This window comes from Oreochromis niloticus, linkage group LG7, assembly GCF_001858045.2.
Source record: "Oreochromis niloticus isolate F11D_XX linkage group LG7, O_niloticus_UMD_NMBU, whole genome shotgun sequence".
NCBI lineage: Eukaryota > Metazoa > Chordata > Actinopteri > Cichliformes > Cichlidae > Oreochromis > Oreochromis niloticus.
Window position 1 is genome coordinate 5,612,442 of NC_031972.2, and position 24,299 is coordinate 5,636,740.

At 41.4% G+C, this 24,299-nt stretch overlaps 1 protein-coding gene across 6 annotated transcripts in view; it reads left to right on the forward strand.

Annotated features, from left to right (window-relative positions):
• mical2b (microtubule associated monooxygenase, calponin and LIM domain containing 2b) overlaps window positions 1-24,299 on the forward strand; it is a 61,109-nt gene that overhangs the window by 12,185 nt on the left and 24,625 nt on the right. For all 6 annotated transcript variants that reach the window (XR_003220870.1, XM_005449352.3, XM_025908927.1 and 3 more), the window contains exons 2-13: window positions 8,435-8,824; window positions 9,930-10,137; window positions 12,637-12,753; window positions 13,331-13,432; window positions 15,596-15,751; window positions 15,862-15,962; window positions 17,103-17,360; window positions 18,156-18,271; window positions 18,518-18,644; window positions 19,857-19,947; window positions 22,181-22,328; window positions 23,057-23,253. Coding sequence is in view for 5 of the 6 variants with exons in the window: in XM_005449352.3 (XP_005449409.1) it covers window positions 8,561-8,824; window positions 9,930-10,137; window positions 12,637-12,753; window positions 13,331-13,432; window positions 15,596-15,751; window positions 15,862-15,962; window positions 17,103-17,360; window positions 18,156-18,271; window positions 18,518-18,644; window positions 19,857-19,947; window positions 22,181-22,328; window positions 23,057-23,253 (1,885 nt within the window). In the remaining variant the exon portion in view is untranslated. The remainder of the gene's footprint in view (window positions 1-8,434; window positions 8,825-9,929; window positions 10,138-12,636; window positions 12,754-13,330; window positions 13,433-15,595; window positions 15,752-15,861; window positions 15,963-17,102; window positions 17,361-18,155; window positions 18,272-18,517; window positions 18,645-19,856; window positions 19,948-22,180; window positions 22,329-23,056; window positions 23,254-24,299) is intronic.

Here is a 24,299-nt window from a genome sequence, read left to right on the forward strand (position 1 = left end):
AAAAACACAAACTCTTTGTTCCCAAAGGTGGGAGGGAACAAAGTTTCCTGGAAATATTTTATTTGCAAATGAATTTGTGATGAATAAATAATGGTGCAGTATATTTAGCTGCCTCTCAAGTGAAACTCTTATGTTGAGAACGAACCCCGGCTGCAGCGGTCGCGTTCTGCTCCACAGTTTTGATGAGGTGCAGGGATCGGTTCTCCCCCTGATGCAGGTTCTGGGTTCTAGTTCGAGTCTTAACACATGACAAGATCTGCTCTTGAATTATACTGAGACAATGAAACTTTCAAAATAAAAGCAAAAGCACTGTCCCTCTGTAAACTGACTGCAAATGGTATCATTCTCTGACAGTTTTTTTTTTTTTTTTTGTTTTGTTTTTAAAAGGTACAACAACAAAACTCCACAAGTGATAAGCTGCCAAATATGCCACTTGGGTTGCCTGCCCTGGTAAAGTCTGTTGTATACACCAGCATTACTACTACACCACTAAACTATACTTGGTAATGCCAGAAGTGCAGATAAGAAGTGTTAGTTAGTCCTTTCGTCTGTGTCCAACAAAATTTCAGTAGATGATCCTTTCAGATTGAACATGCAGCCCAAAACCTATAATGTAAAACAAATGAAAGCAGACAGTCGTTACATTCAGAATACCTGACCCACGGTCGGTGAGTTTTCATGTAGACAACTTCTAGATGCTTTTTAATTTAGTAACTATACTCGCAAGACTAGTTCGTGAGCTGCTGCGGTTGCTGAGCTAACTCACTGACTCACCAAGTGACCAATTTTGACTCAAACGTTTCTTTCCACAGTTTCCACCTTTTGCTCGACATTTGTTTTGTTCCAATAATTTGATATTAGAAAAATCACGCTCTCTGAATTTAGAGACTGGAGGATGATTATGGGGAGCCTGACTTGCAGCAGAGGACAGTATCCTAAAACGTGGCTATTTAGGCTGTAAAAGCTCAGTCCCTTTTTATAACACAGTTATTGATTGTGCCCATGTCGGCTGCTTGACTAAGCGAGTCCTCAAACTCCAAGACTGACTATTTCAGATTTACAAAAAATATGTGACAATGTCCACAAACCCCTCAAACTGAAAGTTGATCATTAATCAATCAAAAACATCATTTCTATAAGATAAAAGCTTTAATCTACTGTCTCTGCTCCTTCTGTGTATTGAAACATATAGTAGTATACAGCTTTGCATTACATTTACAAATGTCAACCAGTGTTGTAACTTTTGGGAGCATTTCATCTTATAAACCCAGAAAGTAGCCAGTTCTTCAAAGCATGTGATGTATGGAAGATGCTCATTTGTACCGTAGATCGTGGTATCAGTCACATGAGAAAGAGCAATGTGTACTCTGTATTGTTTTAAATGAACAGTGAGAAGTGTTACAGATCACACGTTTTCCAAAGGATACAAAGGAAAACTGAGAGTCAGCAAGTGCAGTTATAATGGGGTAATGATGTGTTGTCATTGTGAATGAAGCGTCTCTTTGTTTGAAGTCCAGGGACACATTTCTCCTGCTCTACTTGTCACCTGTACGCTCCAGTTCTTTGTACCTAAGGGACTTGTTATCTTGCACAATTTGCAATCAGGTCAACAGACGTAGCCCTTAACTTGCTCTGATTTCTGACCTCCTTTGACTTCCTGGAGATGTGAAGGGTTTGGGATTCCTAAATCCCAAACCCTGGGTGTTGTCTGGGTGCGTCACTTTGAAAGCAGCTGATATAGCTTGCTGTCAAGATTTATAATGCTGCAACAGCTTTTCTTGAAAGACAAGATTCAGATGAGTACTAAGTGAAGGAAAGCCCTTGATTTTTAACCACACAGATTCCCTCAGGCCTTCTCTGTGCTCACTTTAAATGTCATTACAGAGCCATCTCAACCCATTTAATGTAATGGACAACCTGTGGATTTAGTCTATGGTGTACATTTATTTTGTGTCTGAAATAGTCTCCCCAGGCATTAACTTTGTTCTGTATGTTAATGAATGCACAATCAGTGCAAAGAGCCACGATGATTAGTTTATAGGATGGCAAAAATGCCAAACATGCAGTCAGTGTTTTTCTGTTACTTTAAGAAACGATGGTTATAGTAAAAGCATTTGGTTTTTTTAGCTGAAATATATAGTAAAGCCTGGAACAAGGTAGTCATGCAAAACAAATTGTTGTTTAGCTTTGATTGTGCTTTGCCATTAAGTCACAGCTTTCCAGATCTGAGACATGAATTCCTCTGGCAAGGTGAGAGTAATGGCTGTCATATGTGATCTGTGCCATTTGTCTGTTTGTCAGAGACTGGGTTACCTACTCTGCTATCCATCCAGTTATTTCCAGAAGTAGGATAAATTATTTAAAATCTTATTTGCAAACAGCTCAATATCCCAAAAAGTTGATTCTGTTCATCTGGACGTGGCGTTTTTAGTGGGAGAAATGTTGCCTCACTAATTCCAAGTGACTTCTTTAGTCTGAAAAAGTCACTTGGATGAGTGACGCAGTGTTCAGATAAACAGAATCAACTGTTGGGATTTCCTTACCTGTATGATTGGGCATGCAACAAGACATTTAACCCACTTTGGCAAGTACAGGTCAATATATTTTGGTGTTGTCCAAATGGTGTGGAAAAATAAACTGTGGCGTCTCTCTAAGGCCAACTGCTAACTAAGCAGTGGCTCAAAAGAGGGATAGCATTACATTAAACAGATTCCCCCACCCCACCCCCCCCACCCCACAAACACACTCACTCACTCCACTCACTCAGTCAGTCAACCCTGACCTACAAAAGCAGTTTGAAAAGCAGAAAATTGCATTTTAGATTCATTTTACATTTTACTATAACCTGCCTCTAAATAAAATCCAGTCCAAATGGTTGTTTTTTTTAACTCTAACACTTGCATGATTAACAGTTCTAAATAATCTTTCTCTTACTTTGGTCATTGGTTCAGTCCCTCAGTTCACCCTGAGTCTGAAACGACTGTTTTAAGCTCCCTTTAAGCCACCTGTCCTCTAACTGGCTGCTGCCTGTAAACAGAGCCTGCTGGGCTGGGTATTTTGCACAGCCAGTGCTGTGTTCCTTACATAGTTATGATAGGAATACCACTCTCATTGACATCATCTAGAGCAGTGGTCCCCAACCTTTTTTGCCTCACAGACCGGTTTATGCCCGACAATATTTTCACGGACCGGCCTTTAAGGTGTCGCGGATAAAATACAACAAAATAAAACTAGTACCGGTACCCCAAAAAAGATTTATTCATAACACACGTGAAAAGACCCAGGAAAACCGAGTTAACGATAAAAAAGATAACAAAATAACGCTGAAAACCATGAAAACCATACATTTCACACCTGAGCCTCAACTCTCGCGGCCCGGTACCAAACGACTCACGTACCGGTCCGAGGCCCGGGGGTTGGGGACCGCTGATCTAGAGGCAAGGATTAAAAAAAAAAACAAAACAAACAAATCTGACACGGAGCCTTGAGATGCAGCTGGTTCTTTTGTCTCAAAGAAAAAGAGTTGACTACTTTAAACGCACATTTCCTTTCTGTAGTTTTCACAAGTGCACATACACATGCCTTTAACACGTATCAGGATATATCACGAACACACAATGTATGCATACGGTGCATAAATAACTATCCATAAGTGATCTAGCCTTGTGTTACTTCTGAAGTGTTCTTGTATTTCATATCACATCATCACTGTGGACACCCGACACAACTAAAATGACTAACCTAATTAAAAGGTCACTCGTTCAAGTACTCAGTGTATGAATGCTTGGTGTCAATAGACTTGGACGGGTGTGTGGAGGGATTGTTGGGTATAGGTTCCGCTTACAGGGAGGTGAGACTTGGAGGCCCAAATTGCATTCATTTGTAAATTTTAAGTGCGTACTGCATGAAATGGGAACATGATACTTCAGTATGACTTTGCACCTCAAACTTTATTCCTCTTGCTGTAGGAGGAAAAGGCATTAAAAAAGCTGCAGACATTCATCTGCGTCTTTTGCGTTAGTTTGTGACTTGGCAGAAACGGGCCTGGAAATGCAGGCTGATATGGATGTACTGTGAGACAAAAGTGAGCTTGGAAGGCGATACCAAGTAAACCACTTCCTCTATCATGCTTCCCAGAATGCACCCTGCCAGATGTGGTTATATACAATAGTAGTACAGCTTCCAAGGTTATGACTTTTCCCATAACCCTCCAGCTCTGTGAATCTCAACACACACATTACTATATTTTTCTCCTGACCCAGCTGGTCAGTGGGAGCTTCCGTGCCGTTTTCAGGACGCAGTTTCCAAACACATTCCTCGATTTTTATTTGCTCTGAGCCGTGTCTCAAGTTTCCTTTAGAAGTGATATGGAAGGGAGATTAAATGTGAAGCTAGTATGGCTTTTTTTTGCTAGGCAAACTGCTAAATGCATTCATGTATTATATTTCAGTTAGATTTGAAAACAAGCAACAAAGCTTTGGAAAACTTTCACCACTGAAATGACACGAAGGGTCTAAAGTAAGCATGTGTGAGTGTTTCGGGGGAGGAATAGTATTTGAGAGGCTACACTGTGCTGCCAAACTGTTCGATAGCAGAGACCTGAGCCCCCCTTTGGGCCACTCAAGGATTTAAAGGGAAGGTCCGTGTTTCTTGCAGAGTGTGGGGAATGTGACTGGCACAAAGTGAAGGCCCCACCAGGTGTTCTGCTGCACGCACTTCCCTTGCCGTGACGCACACTCTCCTGTACAAACACAGATTTTCAGGTGATTCTGTTTCAGGTCTTTTGGATGCCGTGTGTTGCGTGCGTAAGCACGCACGTCTGCTCCCGTCTGTAGATGAAAGAAATGCGATCCCTCTCGCAGCTCCTCCAGGAAAGCAGATTCCATGACTGTAACAGTGATATTAATGCTGAGAGGCTTCCAGCGATTGGGATCTGATACTTTGACAGAGATGTTGTCCAGGAAATGGTTTGGCTTCGGCTTCAAATAACACCGCAAGCCTGTTGTTGGGTAGAGTTAGAGACATATAGAATAAAAAATACTTTTTAATATTAAGCAAATTGCTTAATACCACCTCCAACTCAGTGAAGAAAAATTCTGGAAGTTTTATTTCAAGAGTAGGAGATTCAAGCTAGAGATATTTGCTTATTACAGTTTGTTGTGGAGGAAGTAGTGCAAAAAAAGATGTTTGGGGTAATTTAACCCCTGTTCAGCAGAGCAGCTCCAAAGCACGTTCCAACAAACATAACAGAGTCGGGGATGTCATGGCGTGGAAAATGGAGGACTAACAGAAAAGTGATGGGGCCCACAGGAAGTCTGAAAAGCTGTAGCCCTGTGCCCTCATACAGATGACAGCAAGTGATACAAGAGTTACATTGATTTGTACTGAATAGTTGTTAAACGAGTATTTAGAATTATTACTTAACAGTAAAATAAAGAGTAACCAGGCATCTAAATAGTACGAAGCACAACATTTGCATTGCAAAATATGATTCAGTAGACGTGGAAATACAAGTACATTAAAACTTTACCACAGGAAGGTACTTGAGTGCATGGCGGTCGCTGTAGCTCAGGAGGTAGAGCAGGTCATCTACTGATCAGAAGGCTGGTGGTTCGATCCGTGGCTCCTCCAGTCTGCATGCCAAGTATCCGATGCATTCATCGGAGTGTGAATGTGTATGAATGGTAGTTAGGAAGCACTAAGAAACTTAGAAGACAGTGCTGTGTGATTGGGTGAATGTGGCATGTTGTATAGAGCCCTTTGAGTACGCTGGGAGAGTAGAAAAGCGCTATACAAGAATCAGTCCATTTACCATTTACTGTTATATCCTGTGAGTCGGTCATGTTCATGCTTTCATCCACTGGTGCTGGCCACATGCCTGACAGTAGGGATGTAGTTGTGGACATGAGGGAAGCGTAATTTATGCTCATCTACGTCTACGTAGAGACAATGACTTATCTTAAGCAAGTGTCTAATACTGTTTTCAGAATTTATACTCATGCTGATGTTCCCGTGGTGCTCTGCAGCTTTGCTGATCGCACTAGTCAGCAGTAGGGTTTCTCAGTCAGATGTCTTGTCATTTGAAATGTCAAACAGCTGAAGTGAATGTGGTGTGCATGCTTGGAAGTGTTATGTATGCAGGGAAATCAGCTGAAGTGTAGACTTTAACTGTCAAATGTTGATGTTAAAATGACATTTGACGACTTTTGGCCCTCAAAGCACTGCAACCACCAAAAATGAAGGCAAGTACATGTTAACTAAAGACGGTATGAGCCTGTCTCAGAGAACATTAGACTTATAAATCATTTATTTAAAAAAAAAAGTGTGACATCAAAAACAAAGGTGCAGTATTAATGACTGAGACATTAAAGTGAAAATATCATTAACCTTATTTTCAAGCTTCGTATTTTAATTCTTGAACTCCTGAAATTAAAAAAAAAACAAAACTACTGGAAAACTGAGCGCTCAGTTTAAAACCTCAGCCTTTGCTTCACAGGAACTAACATGTACATGACAAATTTAGAGACTGCTTTCTTTCAATTAGGGCTGTTCGATATAACGATATATATCGGGTGACGATAGAAAAACGTCTATCGTTTCATTTTACGCTATCGTTTGTTTCGTGGTGTCGCAAAATAAACTGTTTACGGCAATATTTTTCATTATTTTGATGGTCACTGTAGTGGCTATATTAATTTCCTAAAGTTCTCTCTTTCTCTTATATTTAATATAACCACACTATGGACGGACAAGCGCTTGTTTTTATGCGTTGTCGTTAGCAACAACGACGGTAAAACCACCTCGTGTCCGCTTGTTTATTTTCCACATAAACCTTTCACAATAAAGCTCAAGATCCTGTTGAGACTTCAAAATAAACTGAATCACGTGAAAGATGCAGAGTATTTACGGATGAGAAGCAAAAAAGAGCCGTCAGGTGCTAAAAAATAAACCTTAGACTCAAACGTTAGAACAGGCTTTTCCCCGCAGCACGCCGTGTAATAAATACTCACAAAGAAAACGGCGGCCGTTACAACTTAGGCTATGTCTAAAAATGTATCGTTTCATGCATCAGTTAAAACACTCGACTCCAGGTACGCGACGCCCAGCTGGAAACACTTCACGCAAGTCGAGCTGCCCGAGATTCACAGAATTTACAGAAAATTTTACATTTTTGTGATTTATATCGTTATCGGACGATAGATGTCTTAATATCGGGATATGAGATTTTGGTCATATCGCACAGCCCTACTTTCAATGTTGCATTTATATCGACAGTGAGGAGGCGGGTGTGTCCTTTTTAAAATGGGAACATTTTGTAGTGATTAATTGGTCAGGTTGTGAGAAATGAGTTCAGAAGCCGTTTACAGGGTGGATGAATGTTCTTCAAACTTTGGGATTAGGTTGTTAATATTCACGTAATCCATCCTTAAAGAATTAAATAGTGCAGGTATGAATGCTTTTATGATGCAACTGTTGACTTCAACAATAGAAAGACTCATGGATTTGGGACAGTGGATGTGCAGACTTGACATGTGCAGACTATAATTATAATATCTCTTATGAAACGGACTGTCTCAGGAAAAATATTCAGCAGAGAAGTGCTGCTATCTTGATATTTGGTCTGCATCTTCATGAGCTCTTAGTTATGAACATGAATCAGTTTGCACAGTTTAGAAGAAGTGATGTATTCTTCCTTAGCTTTTGCTTTTTCCACATTTTGAGCCTCCCTGAGTTGCTGCTGGCACATAATTATAACTGTGAAAGTGTTTTCTCTGTATTTCTGCAGCCACAGGGTTTGAGCTGCTCCCATGACTGCTCAGCTGAACCCTCCAAATGCACATGGGCTCATAATCCTATCAGGTAGTCAGTAGGGCTGGAGCAGGGCAAATATCTTTGTTGCAGAGGGTACTAAAAAAAATATGTGCAGCTTATTAATGACTGTTTGAACTGCACAGGCTTGTCGTTGGGTGGAGGTGGATGTGTAGGCCTGTACAGGGACGTATTGGTAGAGCAGTGCTAGTCCCTGGATACCTCACACAGAATGCAGGACATAACACTAGTTATATGAGGCAACATGCTGACCTCTGCAATTTATTTTCAGAGTCCTTGCGTTTGAAACGTGACCTTGCAGGAAATACAGACACCGATGCAAAATTAATACTTGAAAGATGTCACTGCAGTCGCAAACATGACCAGAACAGAGCAGGGCAAGTAATCCCGCCACCTTTGACAAATATTGAAGTCTTTCTTGGCGGCTATTTGTGCATTCATTTTGAAATTTTGTGTAAATTGACTTTAATTTCAGAAATCACCAGGACATTAAAACTATATATATATACTTCTGTGAACTCTGTAAAAAGTTCTTGGTCTTCTCCCCCCCCCCCCCCCCCCCCCCCCCGAGTCTGTTTCTAAAAGTCTGTTTTCTTTTATTCAGCTAAACACGGCACAAATGCTGGGAGTCCCGTGTTGACTGTGTGGAAGGAGAGGATAAAGAAGCGGGGAGCAAAGGTGGAAGAAAACGATTAAAGGAGACTGGACGCACCGGTCATCAGCTGGGCAGATGGGTGAGAAAGAGGATGAGCGTACGGCTCAGGCCAGCCAGCTATTTGAGAACTTTGTCCAGGCATCTACCTGTAAAGGGACTCTGCAGGCGTTCAGCATCCTCTGCAGGCAGTTGGAGCTGGATCCACTGGACCACAGCAATTTCTATAACTCACTGAAGGCGGCAGTCAGCTCCTGGAAAGTCAAAGCCCTTTGGACCAAACTGGACAAAAGAGCTCAGCAAAAGGTCTACAACCAGAATAAGGCCTGCCAAGGCACGAGGGTAAGAAAGGCCAAGCACGATTGACCTCTGAAGGTTCTGAAGTGGTTGTGTGATGTTGAGTGGTATTGTTCTGATAGTGTTGAAGGCTGTGGAACAGCAGTAAACACACGATCCAAACTCTGAGGAGCAAATTTAATATAAATCGATTACTGAGCTGCATGCAGAAAGATTTGTAACCTGTGTTTTTAAGTATTATTTGCTCAAAAACATTATGAAAGTTCACATATGCATTTCATGTAATACAATAAGTTATCTCCTGTATTTTCTGTCACGTGAGTTTTGTCTGGCCATAAACGAATGGATATTCTTAGCAGAGTGTTTAACGCAGCTTTGGAAAGCTCATATCTGAAGGAGAAGATAAGAAGTCTGGAGGGAAATGAGGCCAGAGACTCACAGAGGGGAGATTAACACAGATGGGTTGGGTTGAGGGTTGGCCAAAAATAACAGCTAAACTATTATTTCAGACTTTTTTTTTCCCCCAGGAGAAAAATGTTGGGCCTAAGGCTGGGTGGGCGATCTCTCTTTTAAAACTGTATCTGTGCTCAAAATGAGGGCAGAGGATTTAGCAGTTTGGGACTTTGTAGCGCTTAGTTCTGTGAATCTGTAGGTTTTTCTTTTTAATAAGGTAGCCGTTAGAAATGTACTCTAACAAAAATGATCCAAATTGCTGTGCTAAGTGTTTGGCTACGTAATTTCCTGTGTAACTGTAAAATAGCTGCGTGCCAATCTGGAAATGAAGCGCTGACTGTGATTAAAAAGATAGGCGTTGTGCTGCTGCAAGACATTTGAATGATGCTTTCCCACTCCGGCACCGTTGCATTAAGGGTTGAAATTCAGTTGTCAGTAAAGTATATTTTCAAGCTTACATGCTGATATTTTAGGTGTGTTGAGTGCTTCACGACCTGATTGGGTAACTTGTTGCAAGAAAACATTTCAGTTACTGGCTGTTGCCGTTTGCCTTCAGACCGCTATGTGAATTCCATTGTTTTATAAGATAGTGTTAAACAAGCTAGTAAAATCACAGTGGCAGACAGGCAGACGACATGCTGGAGTTTTTCCTGTGTTGCAGTACAGAATCTTAAAACTGAAATCTTCTCCCATTCAGTGTTTGATCATCGGCGGCGGCCCGTGTGGCCTTCGGACGGCCATCGAGCTGACTCTGCTGGGCTGCAAGGTGGTGGTGATTGAAAAAAGAGACACCTTCTCCAGGAACAATGTGCTCCACCTCTGGCCCTACACCATTCACGACCTCAGGGGACTCGGGGCCAAGAAGTTCTACGGAAAGTTCTGTGCTGGCTCCATCGACCACATCAGTGAGTGTGCACACGTCATTTCTCTCCTTTTTTTTTAAGCTTTGATAATAATCTGCCAAAAATTGACACAGCAGACTTGTTGAAGTTGACTGAAAGTTAAACCGTGACACACATTCTTTGATTTTTAGCTCTAGGAAGGAACTCGTCCTAATTCCTTTCAAATGGCTCCAATTTATGAGTGAATAATTCATCTGTTTTTAAAGTTATTTATCATGCTCACACAGTCTAAAGCTTTATTGGCTGTAATAGGAAACAAAACATATCCCATGAATCCCATAGTATCTTGATAATATAGTCATGAAACAATCTCATTTGAGACATAAAAAAATTGAATTAAAATTCAGTTGCTCTGCTGGTCTGCCATTTTATTAAGTTATAATAATAATTTGGGAAATTGTGCATCTTTTAACTCTTAATGTGGTTTTTGTGAGTGTATTCCTGGAGATCTGAGGAAGTGCAGTGCCAACTTTGATGTTGGGCTCATCTTTTGGCTAAAAGTTGGTACCATCCTTTCGCCTAGAGGGGTTGCTGCTTTCTCCACTCTGTGTGTAGGGGGCGGGGCCCACACACACAGACATTAGTGGATGCCCAGGGTTCTTACCCCTTAGTCTAACTAAATGCTAATTTCTTATGCCATCTGAAAAGGTGTCAGATTATAAAACTAGTCTGACAAAAGTTCTAAATTATAGAACATTTAATCACTCTGAAAAATTTCTAATATTGATTTGATTTTTTTTTTATGTATTCATTCTAATCTGATTTTTCAAATTCTAATCTAACTTTACTTCTATTTTTATTTTTGTTTGGAGCTGTATCTTTATGATTTCTTGCATGTGATGCGTTTGAAGCACATTTGTAAAAATAAAATGGGCTGTAAAGTCCTCAGAGTGGCACGGCAGTAGTGCTTTAACAGAGAAAACATGCAAAGTACTGTGAAGCCAGAACATGTAAATGGTTCCTGCCTCTGAGTAAGTGCACTGTGTGTGATAAATCACTACTGTGCAGTAAATGTGATGTTGTCTGGCCACAAAACCAAAGCCAGCGTCACAGAAGTGGACGTGTGACTCTGTGTCATGTGAGAGGAGGATTGTTTTTCCTGCAGCCTGATTTGCCGCAGTTTGCCGCAGTTTGCCAGTAGCACACTTCCATTTGCACTTGTTGCTGTCCGGCTTTAGTAACTGTCATGTATCTCATTTTAACAATGAGGTCTGCTGACTCTCATCACTTATTTTTTCTTCTCATCTGAACTGTACGGGCATTCTTTGCTAATGCATGTAAAGTATAGTGTAAATGCTTTGGCACCTCAGATTCTTACAGTAGTGTCCAGGAGGAATCTTCTTCCAGCTGCTACAGCAGATCATCTGCCTCCATCTCATCATACCCCTAGCATCCTCCTCAGTCACACCCACCCACTGCTTGTCTTCCTGAATGTCCATTCACTTTAATTCATTCTGGAGCACAAGTAGAAATGTGTACAAACAACTCGCATTATATTATTCTAAAAACTTAAAAATCATGCTTATGTTGATTTAAATTTTGACTCATTCTGTTGCCATGTCTCTGCAAGTATCTACTGTTGTCAGTCTGTTTTATGGTCTGTTTGCTTGCAGTACTCTGTTATGCCAGATGTGACAGGTCCACACATGTACAGTGTCCTTGTCTTTGTTGCTTTGGATTCATTCAGTCGCAGCAGCAGCAAAGCTCAGTTTTTATAATCCTTGTGATTACCTTTGTTATGTCAGTGGTTCTTAGACTTATGTGACATGGCCTACGTAAGAAGGATAAAAAGGTTCACACCCCAAACTATTTATTTCATGAATAAATAACATTAAAAACTCATCTGAGTCCAATTTCAGCAAAATAAACATCAGCACGATGGCATCAGTAAACCAAATTCCATACCAAAGGTCTGTATATATTAAACTTAGTTATATTTGTTCCTCTGCTCATCAACACCCAGATTTTGGGTTTTTTAAACAGTTTTTAGTTTAAAACTACTGAGTTGTTGCATAATGCTTGCCATCTTCGACAGCAAAGTGCATTGCAGAGACACACTTTACTGTTAATTAGTGCTAAATGACAGGAAAGTAAAAGCCACCTGTTTTTAAGCCTTCCTAAAGTTTAAGGGTTAGTTGTTGAAAATTCACCCACCATAGCGTTGTTATGGAGGCTTTAGAGCACCGATTACAGACGGGTAAAGTTGGATATTCTAACTTTAAAATCCACCCTGGAATGGGCTCGGGTCATTTTTGGCACTTCTCTGTTTGCATAATTTCTATTTATCCCTGTAAGTTGCTGCTTGGTTAGAAGAATACCCTTTTTTATAATCATGGAGGACGTGGGCTTTATTTAAATTTCCCAGTTTTATTCTGGAGATTTAATTGATGTGTGTTAATAACTACTAAATATCTCATGCCAGTCTGTGTATGAAATGTATAATTGCTGTTTTACCAGTGTATATATAGTTCTTTTACATACTTGTCTCTTTGTGCGCTTCAGGTATCCGCCAGCTTCAACTGATGCTGCTAAAAGTGAGCTTGATCCTTGGTGTCGAGATTCACGTCAATGTTGAGTTCATCAAACTGCTGGAGCCACCAGAGGAGCAGACAGATGTCAGTGAGTATATCCTCATGAACAAATTCAGGATTACACCAGTGAGTGAGTCAGTGCATTGCTCTACTATGAAGCCATTTTCAGTTCCAAAGTCAGTAAGTATCCTCACAAATACAGAAAGACGTGTGTGTTTGTGGTATGTTAAAGTGAGTGAGTGGCAGTGACATGCTGGGACTCGCCTGCATATCTCGGCTATATAAGGAAAGTTCCCTACACACAGTGCATTTTAAAATGATCACACATTTGAAGTATATATGGAGTATTTCTAACAAACTGTGGAGAATAAAGATAAACTGAGTGTGCTGTTAAATTTTAGTTGAACTCTGTGCTGGGTTTTCTAAATGTCTTAAAATAGCATGTCCCACACAGCATGTCCAGAAACTTTCTCACTCTAACACTCCAAGGAACATGACACAACTATGTGACACTGAGAGGGTAGTTGAGATCCAACCTCATCTGCTCTGACTGTTTTGGTTTTTTTCTTTAAAATCAGCACGTGAGCGTGCCATCCTGCTGTCCTGCTTGTGTTTTCTTGCACTGTCCTTGAATGTCATATATGGTTTCTTGTGTTCTTCCTCAGGTCATGGTTGGCGGGCGGAGATCCGACCCTCTGGCCATCCTGTCTCGGACTTTGAATTTGACGTGGTGATTGGAGCTGACGGACGCAGAAGCACATTAGATGGTGAGAAAAGAATATAGGTTACAGATGCGAGTGGTGCTGTGGGTCAAATGCTGATGTGGGATTCATACTTTATGGATCTACATTTCAGGAGTCAAGGCTCTGTTTGTTTGTTTTTTGTGGAAATGAGGTGAGGTGGCGCAAAGCTGCTTTCGGCCACTTGGTAAAGCATTTCCTGTTGACATAGTTTCAGCTGGAGGCTTAATGGTGCGTATGGGGTCGGAGGGGTGTTCTGGTTCATGAACTGTTGGAGAGCTTTGTTGTCTTTGTCAAAGTGTATGAGTTGCAGTGTTTATTTTGTGCTCATGTGTAAGTGTGTGTGGCATATATGTGTTATGAACATGTTTACGTTCCCATAAAGATGACTAATGGGTAAGCATCATCCTCCTCAAGGTTCGGTGTCTCCATGACTGCAGAGAAACTCTTTTAGCTGCATGTTGCTCCGGGACTTTCCTCCAAGGAATATTCTAAATTGGATTATAATGGTCGACTGGGTGGGTGGGGGGGGGGGGGATGTTTGTGCAAATTAGATAACTTAAGAATTGCAGCTTCTGTCTTAAAAACACAAAAAATACTCAATTCCCAAATGGTTAGGCCCTGGAGGGATTTTCTTCAGACTTGGAGTAATTCCACGTATCCGTAAGGATGGCAAAGAGTCTAAGGAGCTTGGAAAGAAAAGCGTCTGGACTTCTTTAAGTTGCTTGAAGACGTTTCACCTCTCATCCGAGAAGCTTCTTCAGTTCTAGGGTCAAATGGTGGAGAGTCCCAGATTTAAGCCCTATGGGAGTGAGGTCAGATGGCCCAGGATGTGAGTGGGCGTTAAGGCGTCTGGGAAGGGATCTCAAAACTGGATTATAGATGGCAGACAGTTGGTGTCATAAGCCACCGCCTCTGTTCAAAGATGGTCGCTCACAGTGGACATAAATGGCTTCTTTCACTCCTCTTTCAAACAATCTGTCTTCTCTGTCCAAAATGTGAACATTGACATCCTCGAAAGAGTGACCTTTGACCTTTAGATGCAGATGGATCGCCTTTGTGGACAAAGGATGGGATGCACACTTGGAGCCAGTGTGATAAATACTTTGGATTTTGGAGAGTACATTAGCTGTATGGCGGGAATAACATCTACATGCTCCCTCTCATTCAGAGTATTATAATATTTATTGTCAAAAATATGCAGATGACACACAACTCGACACATCAGTGTCACCACATGATTGCAGCTCCCCTACACTTAAACAAAAAGTGCATTAAACAAATGAGTGGTTGTTTTCACCCCCAAAGAAAACAGCCTATCTAGAAAATGTGATGCCCAAATCTTCCAGCCACACATCTTGAATTAATGTATGAATTAATGTACTTGTAAAGAAAATTACAAAGTCGGCCTACTATCAACCTTACATTAGAGGTGCTGGAGCCTATCCCAGCTGTCATAGGCCAAGAGGCAGGGTACACCCTGGACAGATCCTCAATCTGTCACAGGGCTGGCACAGAGACACACTCACATTAACACCTATGACCACTTGAGACACCAATTATTTTAACCCCATGCATGTATTTGGGGAGGAAGCCAGAGTACCTGGAGACTCTGCACAAAAAGGTATCTCTTGTAAATCCAGCCTAGATTCAAACCCAGGACCTTCTTTCTGTGAGGCAGCAGTGCTAACCACTGCCCCACCGTGCTCGTACCACTGGGAAAATATTGGAAAAAAGGATTTCAGTCTGAAGCAGATGCAGAAAATACTTGCAGAGTATTCAAATGATCAGATCTGCAGTCTTTACAGGTCTTTGTAAAGCATCAAACTACAGCTCATTCATAATTCTGCAGTCAGAAATCTAACAAACATCAAAAAGGTGGAACGCATTACTCAGTAAATAAATCACTGCATTCTCTTTGAATAACTTTTAAAATCATTCTTCTCACGTGTAAAACACTAAATGGACTCTTACCTAGTTACATTTTTAATTCACCCTTTGCCTTAAAAAAACATCCAGATCACTGAGCTCATCAGGAGCAGGCTTACTCTGTTTTCCCACTATTGGAACAAACAAAGTGAAGCTTGTGTGGACTGTATTTTCAATACTTTTGTATTGATTTACCAACTTCAGGAAATAATAAATTATTTGAATGTTTTTTTGGTTTGTTTTCCTCCCCCACCTCTGCAGGTTTCAGGCGCAAGGAGTTTCGTGGGAAGCTGGCCATCGCTATAACGGCTAACTTTGTCAATAGGAACACAACAGCAGAGGCCAAAGTAGAAGAAATAAGTGGCGTGGCCTTCATCTTTAACCAAAAGTTCTTTCTGGAACTCAAAGAGGAGACGGGTGAGTCAGGAAAGAATGTTGCAATGGGAAATGACAGCTTCTCCCACTCGAAATGCTGCTCCTTCCTGTGCTAAACGTCCTCTGTTAAGTAAATATGTTCATGTTTGCAGGAATCGACTTGGAGAATATAGTTTACTACAAAGACAACACCCACTACTTTGTCATGACTGCAAAAAAGCAGAGCCTGCTGGACAAAGGGGTCATCATTAATGTAAGTTTACTCAGCTGACTCTGATTTAATCAGACACACAAACATAGATTCGACTCTTCCAGACTGCAGTGGGTTACAGTCAGTTCACACCCTCCCTCTGTGGTTAACCCTGGTTCCAGGATTCAAAGGCAGTTCCCAAACAGGAATGCGTGCGTGCTCGCCGGACCAGTGAGTGACGGGTCGGCATAGAGGAGGCTGATGAATAGGGTTCTAATTAAATGCTCATGCGCTCTCACCATCCTCCACACACACACACACACACACACACACACACACACACACACACACACACACACACACACACACACACACACACACACACACACACACACACACACACACACCATTAAAGAGATTAGATGGTATAAATGCAGTTATTACAATTGCATTAGGACATCGACTGGATCATATTGGAAAGGCTCCATGTGACCCTCAGTCTGACCACCCGGTAATGTCTGCCAAACCAATTATCTGAAAATACACACACACATGCAGGAGAGTATTAGAGTATTGGGGATGGATTGGCATACGTATGAGGGCTATTTATTAATTTTCTTTCTCTCGCCTCTCACACATACCTTTATCACCAGTTCAAGGCCATTACACGGATTTCTCTTAAGATCCTGGAAACTCTCCCTGAACCTGTTACAACTGTTTCTTTTAAAAAATGTAATTATTTCTGTTAAGATAATTTATGATGACGATGAGGTCCCCACAGTGTAAAAGAAAGCAGATTGTTTTCCCCCACAGTGGGAGTAATATAGGTAGAGATGCGTGTTGAAAACCTGTGCTCTCAGTTGTCTCCCGCTCGTCTTAAATTGCCCGTCAGTGCTGAGCGATGCCTCCCTGCGTCAGCTGCATCATAGTCTGCTCACATGTGGCACAAACTTCAGAGCGCTCATCACTGACTCGCTGACTCAGCAAACACACACAGTGTCTTTGTGTTGAGCCTATTTTTTTACATCAGAAATATAAAACACATTTCTGAATTATCCCGGTTAATGTTTCTTTGTTGACCATCAGCCTTGCTGCTTTGATTAAAAATGATGGGATAACACTAACTTTTTAAATATGGTGAAGAAGCAACTGTCAATACAGCCGTGGGCTTAAAATGAACTGTCTCCTTTCTTCTTAATGCAGGATTACATGGAAACTGAACGACTGCTGAGTCCTGACAACGTCAATCAGGAAGCGTTGCTCTCATATGCTCGTGAAGCGGCTGATTTTGGCACCAACTACCAGCTGCCATCCCTGGACTACGCCATCAACCACTACGGACAGCCGGATGTAGCCATGTTTGACTTCACCTGCATGTACGCCTCAGAAAACGCTGCCTTGATCAGGGAGAAACACGGACACCAGCTGCTGGTTGCACTGGTGGGAGATAGTTTGCTCGAGGTATGAGAAGTTGTAGCATTCCCTTTTCATTGACAGTCGCTCGGTTTCTCCCTCCACTCAGGTTAAGAGTCTGCGTGTCATCCTTGACGGCACACTGTCCTTCCAACCTCACATCATACTTTGATCTTCGTAACATTAATCGCTTCCATCCATCTCACCCAACTGCCGTCCTCCACCTATTCATCCATAAATTTTAGCTGTTCCTGTTGCTTCTCGCACCATCACCAGCTCGTCCATTAACCACGTCATGCTAGTCCTTCAGCAGCTTCACTGGTTTCTGGTTAAATATTGTATTGATTTCAAAATTCTGCTCCCAGCTTTCAAGGCAGTCTCTAACCTTACTCTGAAGTGCCTCCCTGAACTTTTGGATGTTTCTCCATTTCATTGTGGCATCCACCATGAATGGGCTCTACAGCCTTCACTTGGTCCGTCCATCACCTGTGGAACTCCCTCCCAACCAGACATCCATAACACCGACTCTCTGCTTTCAGATCCCATCTCCAAACACCATCGTTAAACTCAGTCTGATCGTTTTCCACCTGCCGCTCTGGTCGTAATGACTTTGTGTTGTAAACTTGTTTTATTGACTTGTTTTATTAACTGTTTTATTGAATCTCTTATTTACTTATTGACTTTATGATATTTATATTTTTAAGTCTTCTAATGTGATCTTGAGTGTTTTTTGAGAGGTGCCTAGAATAAAATGTACTTATGTATTTATTTATCAGTGTGTTGTCCAACACTGCTCTTATTGTGTCCCAGGCTCAGCTTGTGTGTGTCATGCTTTGTTTACAGCCGTTCTGGCCGATGGGTACGGGTTGCGCTCGGGGTTTTTTGGCTGCCTTTGACACTGCATGGATGGTGAAGGGCTGGGCAAAAGGAAAGAGCCCACTGGAGATCCTGGCTGAGAGGTGTGTGAGCATGTTCATGGAGTCATGGGGTCAATTTCTTTGAATTCATTTTGGTAATCTTTGGCTTCATATTGTATTGATGTTTTCTTGGATTATAGGATGTACAGTACTTTCAAACGGGATTATGTCTTCTAATAATGCCTGAGGTGGTTTGTTTCCACATGAATGCACTTTTTAAGTTTGGGTTCCTTTTAAAAACTGTTCTATCTTAAGTCTGATAGTTAAATCTCTTTCTTTCCACTCCAGGGAGAGCATTTACCGTCTTCTACCCCAGACCACCCCAGAGAACATCAGTAAAAACTTTGAACAGTACTCCATTGACCCTGCTACCCGCTACCCCAACCTAAACACCAGCTGTGTGCGCCCACATCAGGTGAGTCAACAGTGTACCCGTAAAGAAAGAAGGAAAGAAGTTGCCTTCTATAATTAACAGAAATACTGGATTAAAATCTCTACTTCTCTACCTCATTATAAACTAGAATGTTAGGGGATCATTTCCACATTAATATGGTAGACATCACATAAAGCAAACCTGTGTTTGAAGAGATTTAGATGTTTCAGTTCTTCTCCATGAGGCATCGACAACGAGCTCAAACTTGTTCTGAACAAATTCTCTACAAATTCTGCACTGAGAGATCCAATCTCTGCTGCTGCTGGTGTTTTGACGCCAACCAACTACACCCCCAGTGAGAGCTGCGTTTGTAGCTTTACATTTATAATATTCAGCTCTGCAAATAAGGGCACTGGGGAAACTTAATATGCTCACTTGAAACAAATATATCGCATTTGCCATAACAAATTCTGAAGATTGAGCATTATGGTGCAGCTGAGAGGGGTCATCAAGGAGTAATTGCTATGTATAACTCATCTGCTTCAGATTCTGAATATGAAAATATGGGGACTGCTTTCCTGCAGGGGACTGTAATGTTGAGGTTCTTTAAGAGGCAAGAAGTCGGGGACAAAGTTCTTCTTCTGCTTTTGTTTTCTTTGAATTTCATTTGATGTCCAGGTCTCATAAACGTGCCTGTCTGGTGAAATCCCGAAAGGTGGAATCTGACATCCCTATATTGATCAAATAAGCAAACTTATGTGGCTGTTTCATTGCATTAACAAAAAAATAAGTAGCCATCAACATCTTCAGACCAGTCGTCACATAAATATTCCTGGATTTGTCTTTTGTTTGTCCAATGGCTATGAAGACGAAAATCACAGCCAATCAGATTCAAAAGATCAAAACAGGAAATGAGAAAATGTCTCTCCAAGTATTGGTTCTCATGACGCTGGAAGCCTGCAGACTCAAAACTCAACAGGGATGTTCTGAATGTTTTTTGTGCAACATAATCATGTAATCTTTCCAGTGAATGTGGAAATGAAAGGGTGCCAAGTACATTTTGTTGCAACAGAAACCTTCCTGGTGGTTGTGGCCAGTATCATATATATTGCAGTTCAAATGCCATGTACCAATGTAACATTTAAAGAAAAATATACAAATTTTAGAAACTGTAGGCTGTCAACTATCTGCACATCCCTAGAACCTATATTTCATTAGGTCTCCTCTCGCATCTCCTGATTTTTGTACTTCCAGGTGCGTCACCTGTTCATTGATGGCCATCAGGGACCAGGTCAGATGGAAAGAGGAGGACCAGCACATCGATCAGTCAACCTGTCCAGGAAAGGTAGATGTTCCTCCAAGCTACAAAGTGCACTCCAGCCATCAAACATGGATAATGGATTTAATTATAATCGTGTCAAGTTGTAACCAATGGTAACATCAAAGAACCTCAACATTATAGTGCATTACAGAAAAAGACAGCTGATGATCTTGGACCTTTGCACTCATTTGATGTTTCTGGACAGACGCAGCATGTCGAATAGCTTCATTTTCTGCTGTGTGAGAGTCTTTAATAGTCACAAATTGGAGATTACAGTCCCAGCCAATCTACTTTGTTCATGGAGCTATAACAAAGAGCAGATTGTAGATGTGCCTAATATGTAGCGGCATAAAGGATTGCTGCCAACTGCTCAGGTGGGACTTAATTAGTCTGTAAAAGCTCCCAGTCTTCTTTTAATAGTAATCTGATCATTCTGAGTCATCAGTAAGACTGATGCATCTGCAGCCTCATTAACACTGCATGAAAGCTTTCTTTGAAACATCAAATTGAGAAGCTCATACGAGGTTTCCAAAACATCTCGGGACCAGTTGACAATGTCATCTAATACCCCAAAAAAAGAGTCTGAATAAATTCCTCAGATTGGTTCAAAGAAGGAAGGCCGCTGACATCATACTGAATGCTTGCTCAGCCCTCCTGAGGGGGAAACTTTAGCTCCATCTCAGTCACAGGCTCGACACGCCTCATTGCAGACAATACAAGTGGATAACATTACACCTGCACGAGGGTCCAACATGAGGCCTCTTTCGGGCATGAGCTGACCTGATATGATCTGGAAGAGCAGACGCATACAGTGTAGGGCTTAGCATTTAAATTTGCTCAATTTAGTAATATTAGTACTTTTGGTTATGTAGGTTTTGTTGCATGTAGTCGTACTTTTCAGAGGCACTATGGAAGTATCTGTTCTAAAATTTGGGAGGCAAAGGAAATCAAACATTGCATTTGTAAAAAAAAAAAAAAAGTAAATAAAAAAAACAAGTAAATATTAACAATTTTAATAGTGCTCATGTCTCCTGCCCCCATAAACATGCAGTCTGAGACGGTGATAGCAGTACTGGAGCGCAGGATTAACCAGAGAAAAAATGCAGTGGCAAAGAGCCATGATTATCCTGGGAATATTATACTAATTAGGATTAGGGCATTGCAATAGAGCCTCAAAATTATATTGGGACATTTCAAAGGAAATTTGTAATACTTTTGAGAATGTAGGAAAAAATGAATTGAATCTATAATAAATAAAAGCCGTGCTGCAGGCCGCAACAAAATTAAGAGCAGTGAGCTTCTGTAAATCTGTCGCCACAGAGTGCCAGCAGCATATTATATAGCAATAGTAGTGACACAGCATAAGTCAAGCCCAAAAGTAGCCAAGGGTAGTGTTTTTCCCATAAAAACTGCTGAACACTTTAGTTTAACAGCTAAATCAAGCTCAGCTCTTCAGGAGCTGCGCAATAAATGATTTCCATGCTCTTCCTGTCATGTGGAGTTTAACTAACTAGTGCTCCAAGAATGGAGCTCTGGTTGTTGTTATCTTATCATCATATGAAGGATTCATGACCTGATTGTACTCGACGGTGTGTTTGTTGAAACCGGTCCGTTTCCGCCTTGAGCAGGAACCGTTTTCCTGCATTTTTGTTTTCTTTTAAATTGTCATCCAAGGCTGACAAGCAGCTCTCGCTGCGTGGGCTTGTCTTGTTATGTGTGCTAGGAAGGAAAATGCACGACGTATGACATGACATATTTGTATCTTGTGAAATTGTAAATAATTCTCATTAAGGCTGTGCTATTTCATAAGTTTGTTTAAAATCATGCACTGAAGAGGACACTGGTGTTTTCTCAGAAGCAGGGGATTGCATTGATACCCCACTGCTCCCAGTCCCACTACCTACAGTGTTTTTGCAGAAAGAGTACCGGGACCCGTTAGACACTCTAATTCCTTCTCTTGTTTGTGTTGCTAACTGTCTTGAGTTTACGGCCATGATTTAAGCACGTCCGTGTTTGAGTGTTGCAGATCAAAGTGCTCTGGCCTGAATATCTGCTCTGCTGCCAGTGTTGTTCTGCTTCAGGCCTGGGAGGTCGTTCAGGTTTAGCAAGTTCAAACCAAACCGTACTTTATTAACGTGCCATTGTGTCAACACAGTCTCAGGAAAATTTCCAGCCTTGAGGAAATAATGGTGATCACGAAAATGCCCCTTCCTGTGATGCTGCATGCATCGTACTGACAGACTGATTCTCTCTGTAGAGTCTGAGGTCCATCCTGGCCGCCTGCTGAACTGGTGTCAGAGGCAGACTCATGGGTACAAGGGAGTCGATGTCACCAACCTCACGTCTTCCTGGAGGAATGGCCTGGCCCTCTGTGCTCTCATCCATCGGCAGAAGCCTGAGCTCATGTAAGAAGAACCACAGCAAGCCAACAGGAAACACTTGCACTAATGCTCATGATATTTCAGGCAATGATTTTTGCTTCTCATACTCATGCTCTGTCAACAGCTTCAGCAAGGTTTGGTTTAGAATAGTTTAGTAATTGAGTCATGTGATTGCTGAGAGACATCGAGCAAATTTCAAAAACAATAAACAAAAGAAACCTTTCAGAGCCATGTCTCTTCAGCTCTCTCCTCAGTTACAGTTTAATAGATTTTTCTTGTGCAATGCTCAACTTTTAAGTTGCATGCAAAGTCACCGGCAGCTTCTTGATCCAGAACCACTGATTTGTGTTTGATTTCTTGCTCACATATGAAAAACTGTTTTATTGGCTCTTTCGTTTGCGTGTAAACTGTCACAGTGATGTTTTAATGACATCAGCGCTTTGAAAATGGTGACACGCGTCACCTGCATGGCTGTCTTAGCGCTTAGCTGTTGATTCCACACATACCATCAATTTCCACGTGCAGAGATGTTGACATGTTCGCACAGTTGGTGTTTTTTTTTGTTTTTTTTCCATGCCTCTAACTTTCACCAGTGAAACAAGCCATCTCATCACATGCAGTGCACCTTAACCCTTTATTGACCAGCAGACTTAACAGATTATCGTTTTCAGTATATGGAATATGTATGAAGAAACCTCCTGAGCATATACACACATCTCCTAACCTCACCTTCATCTCCTTTTCCATTTCAGTGATTATGACTCTCTGAATGAGGAGGACGTGGCGGGGAACAATCAGCTGGCGTTTGATGTGGCTGAGCGAGAGTTTGGCATCCAACCGGTGACGACAGGAAAAGAAATGGATGCAGATTCTCAACCCGATAAGCTGCTGATGGTCCTCTACCTTTCCAAATTCTACGAGGCCTTCAGGAACTCGCCAGCAAACAAAGGTCAGCTTCTACCTCACAGAACCACAAATAGATTAAGCTTTTTTTTTTTTTTTCTGACATAATTTTTTTTTTAATTCAATCATGAACAACTCAATGTTGTTGTTGTTTTGGGGGGTTTTTAAGATTGAAGATGGTCTTCGTCATGAGAACCTTCACAGACATATCTTTAAATGTAAATTTCTTTGACTGGAATTTGTAGCCCCAAAACTTGACCTCCCGACCCCAGTTTAAGAACAGGAAATGATTATCTAACATTTAACAGTGTGTATTGATCTAACCCTGAACACACAGATGGGGAAGCAGTCGAGGCAGTTATCCATTTGCCAAAAAATGTGAAATGCTGTATGTAACCCAAAAAAGCTGTGAAAACAAGGATCTCCATTCACTTTATTTCTCTTAAAGGGCAAAATGATACTTGAGAAAATATCCTCACATGGATCACATCGAGATCCTTCTTGTGTTTTGGTTGGTAGACACTGATGGAGGATGCGGCTTACTGCTGCTGTGGACACATTTTCATTGTCTTTTTAAATTGTGGAGAAGTCCCTCTGCTAAATTATAGTCCCAGCTGAGTCTTCTACATGAGCTAAAGTTACATGTTACACAACTGTGGTTGAGTTGGTCCCTGCCAGAGACCTGAGTGGTATGCGAGCTATGTCTGTGGAAGCCATATCCAGTCGCTTGGCGTAACTCGGGAGGCCTTCAGCTCCTCCACCACTGCGAGCTGCAGCCACGTTTTACCTAACGCGCTTTAATGTTGGTGTTTGCAGACTTCTGTTGTCACCGCTGAACTCAAAGGATGGAAAAATGACTGACTTTCAGTTTATTTGGTGGGAATTTAGGATATTTAAGTGCATGACTTTAGTTATATTTAGTCTTTACACTGGGCCCCTTTGTGCTGCTGAATAGCCTTGAGTTATTTTGGAAAGATGCATTAGTGGTGTTTACTCCAGTTCTTTTTTGTATTTGGAGTCTAAGGATGGACCCTGGTCTAATTATCCAAGTCCACTGCTCCCCAGCAGACTTAGACTTATCTAAGTTTAAAC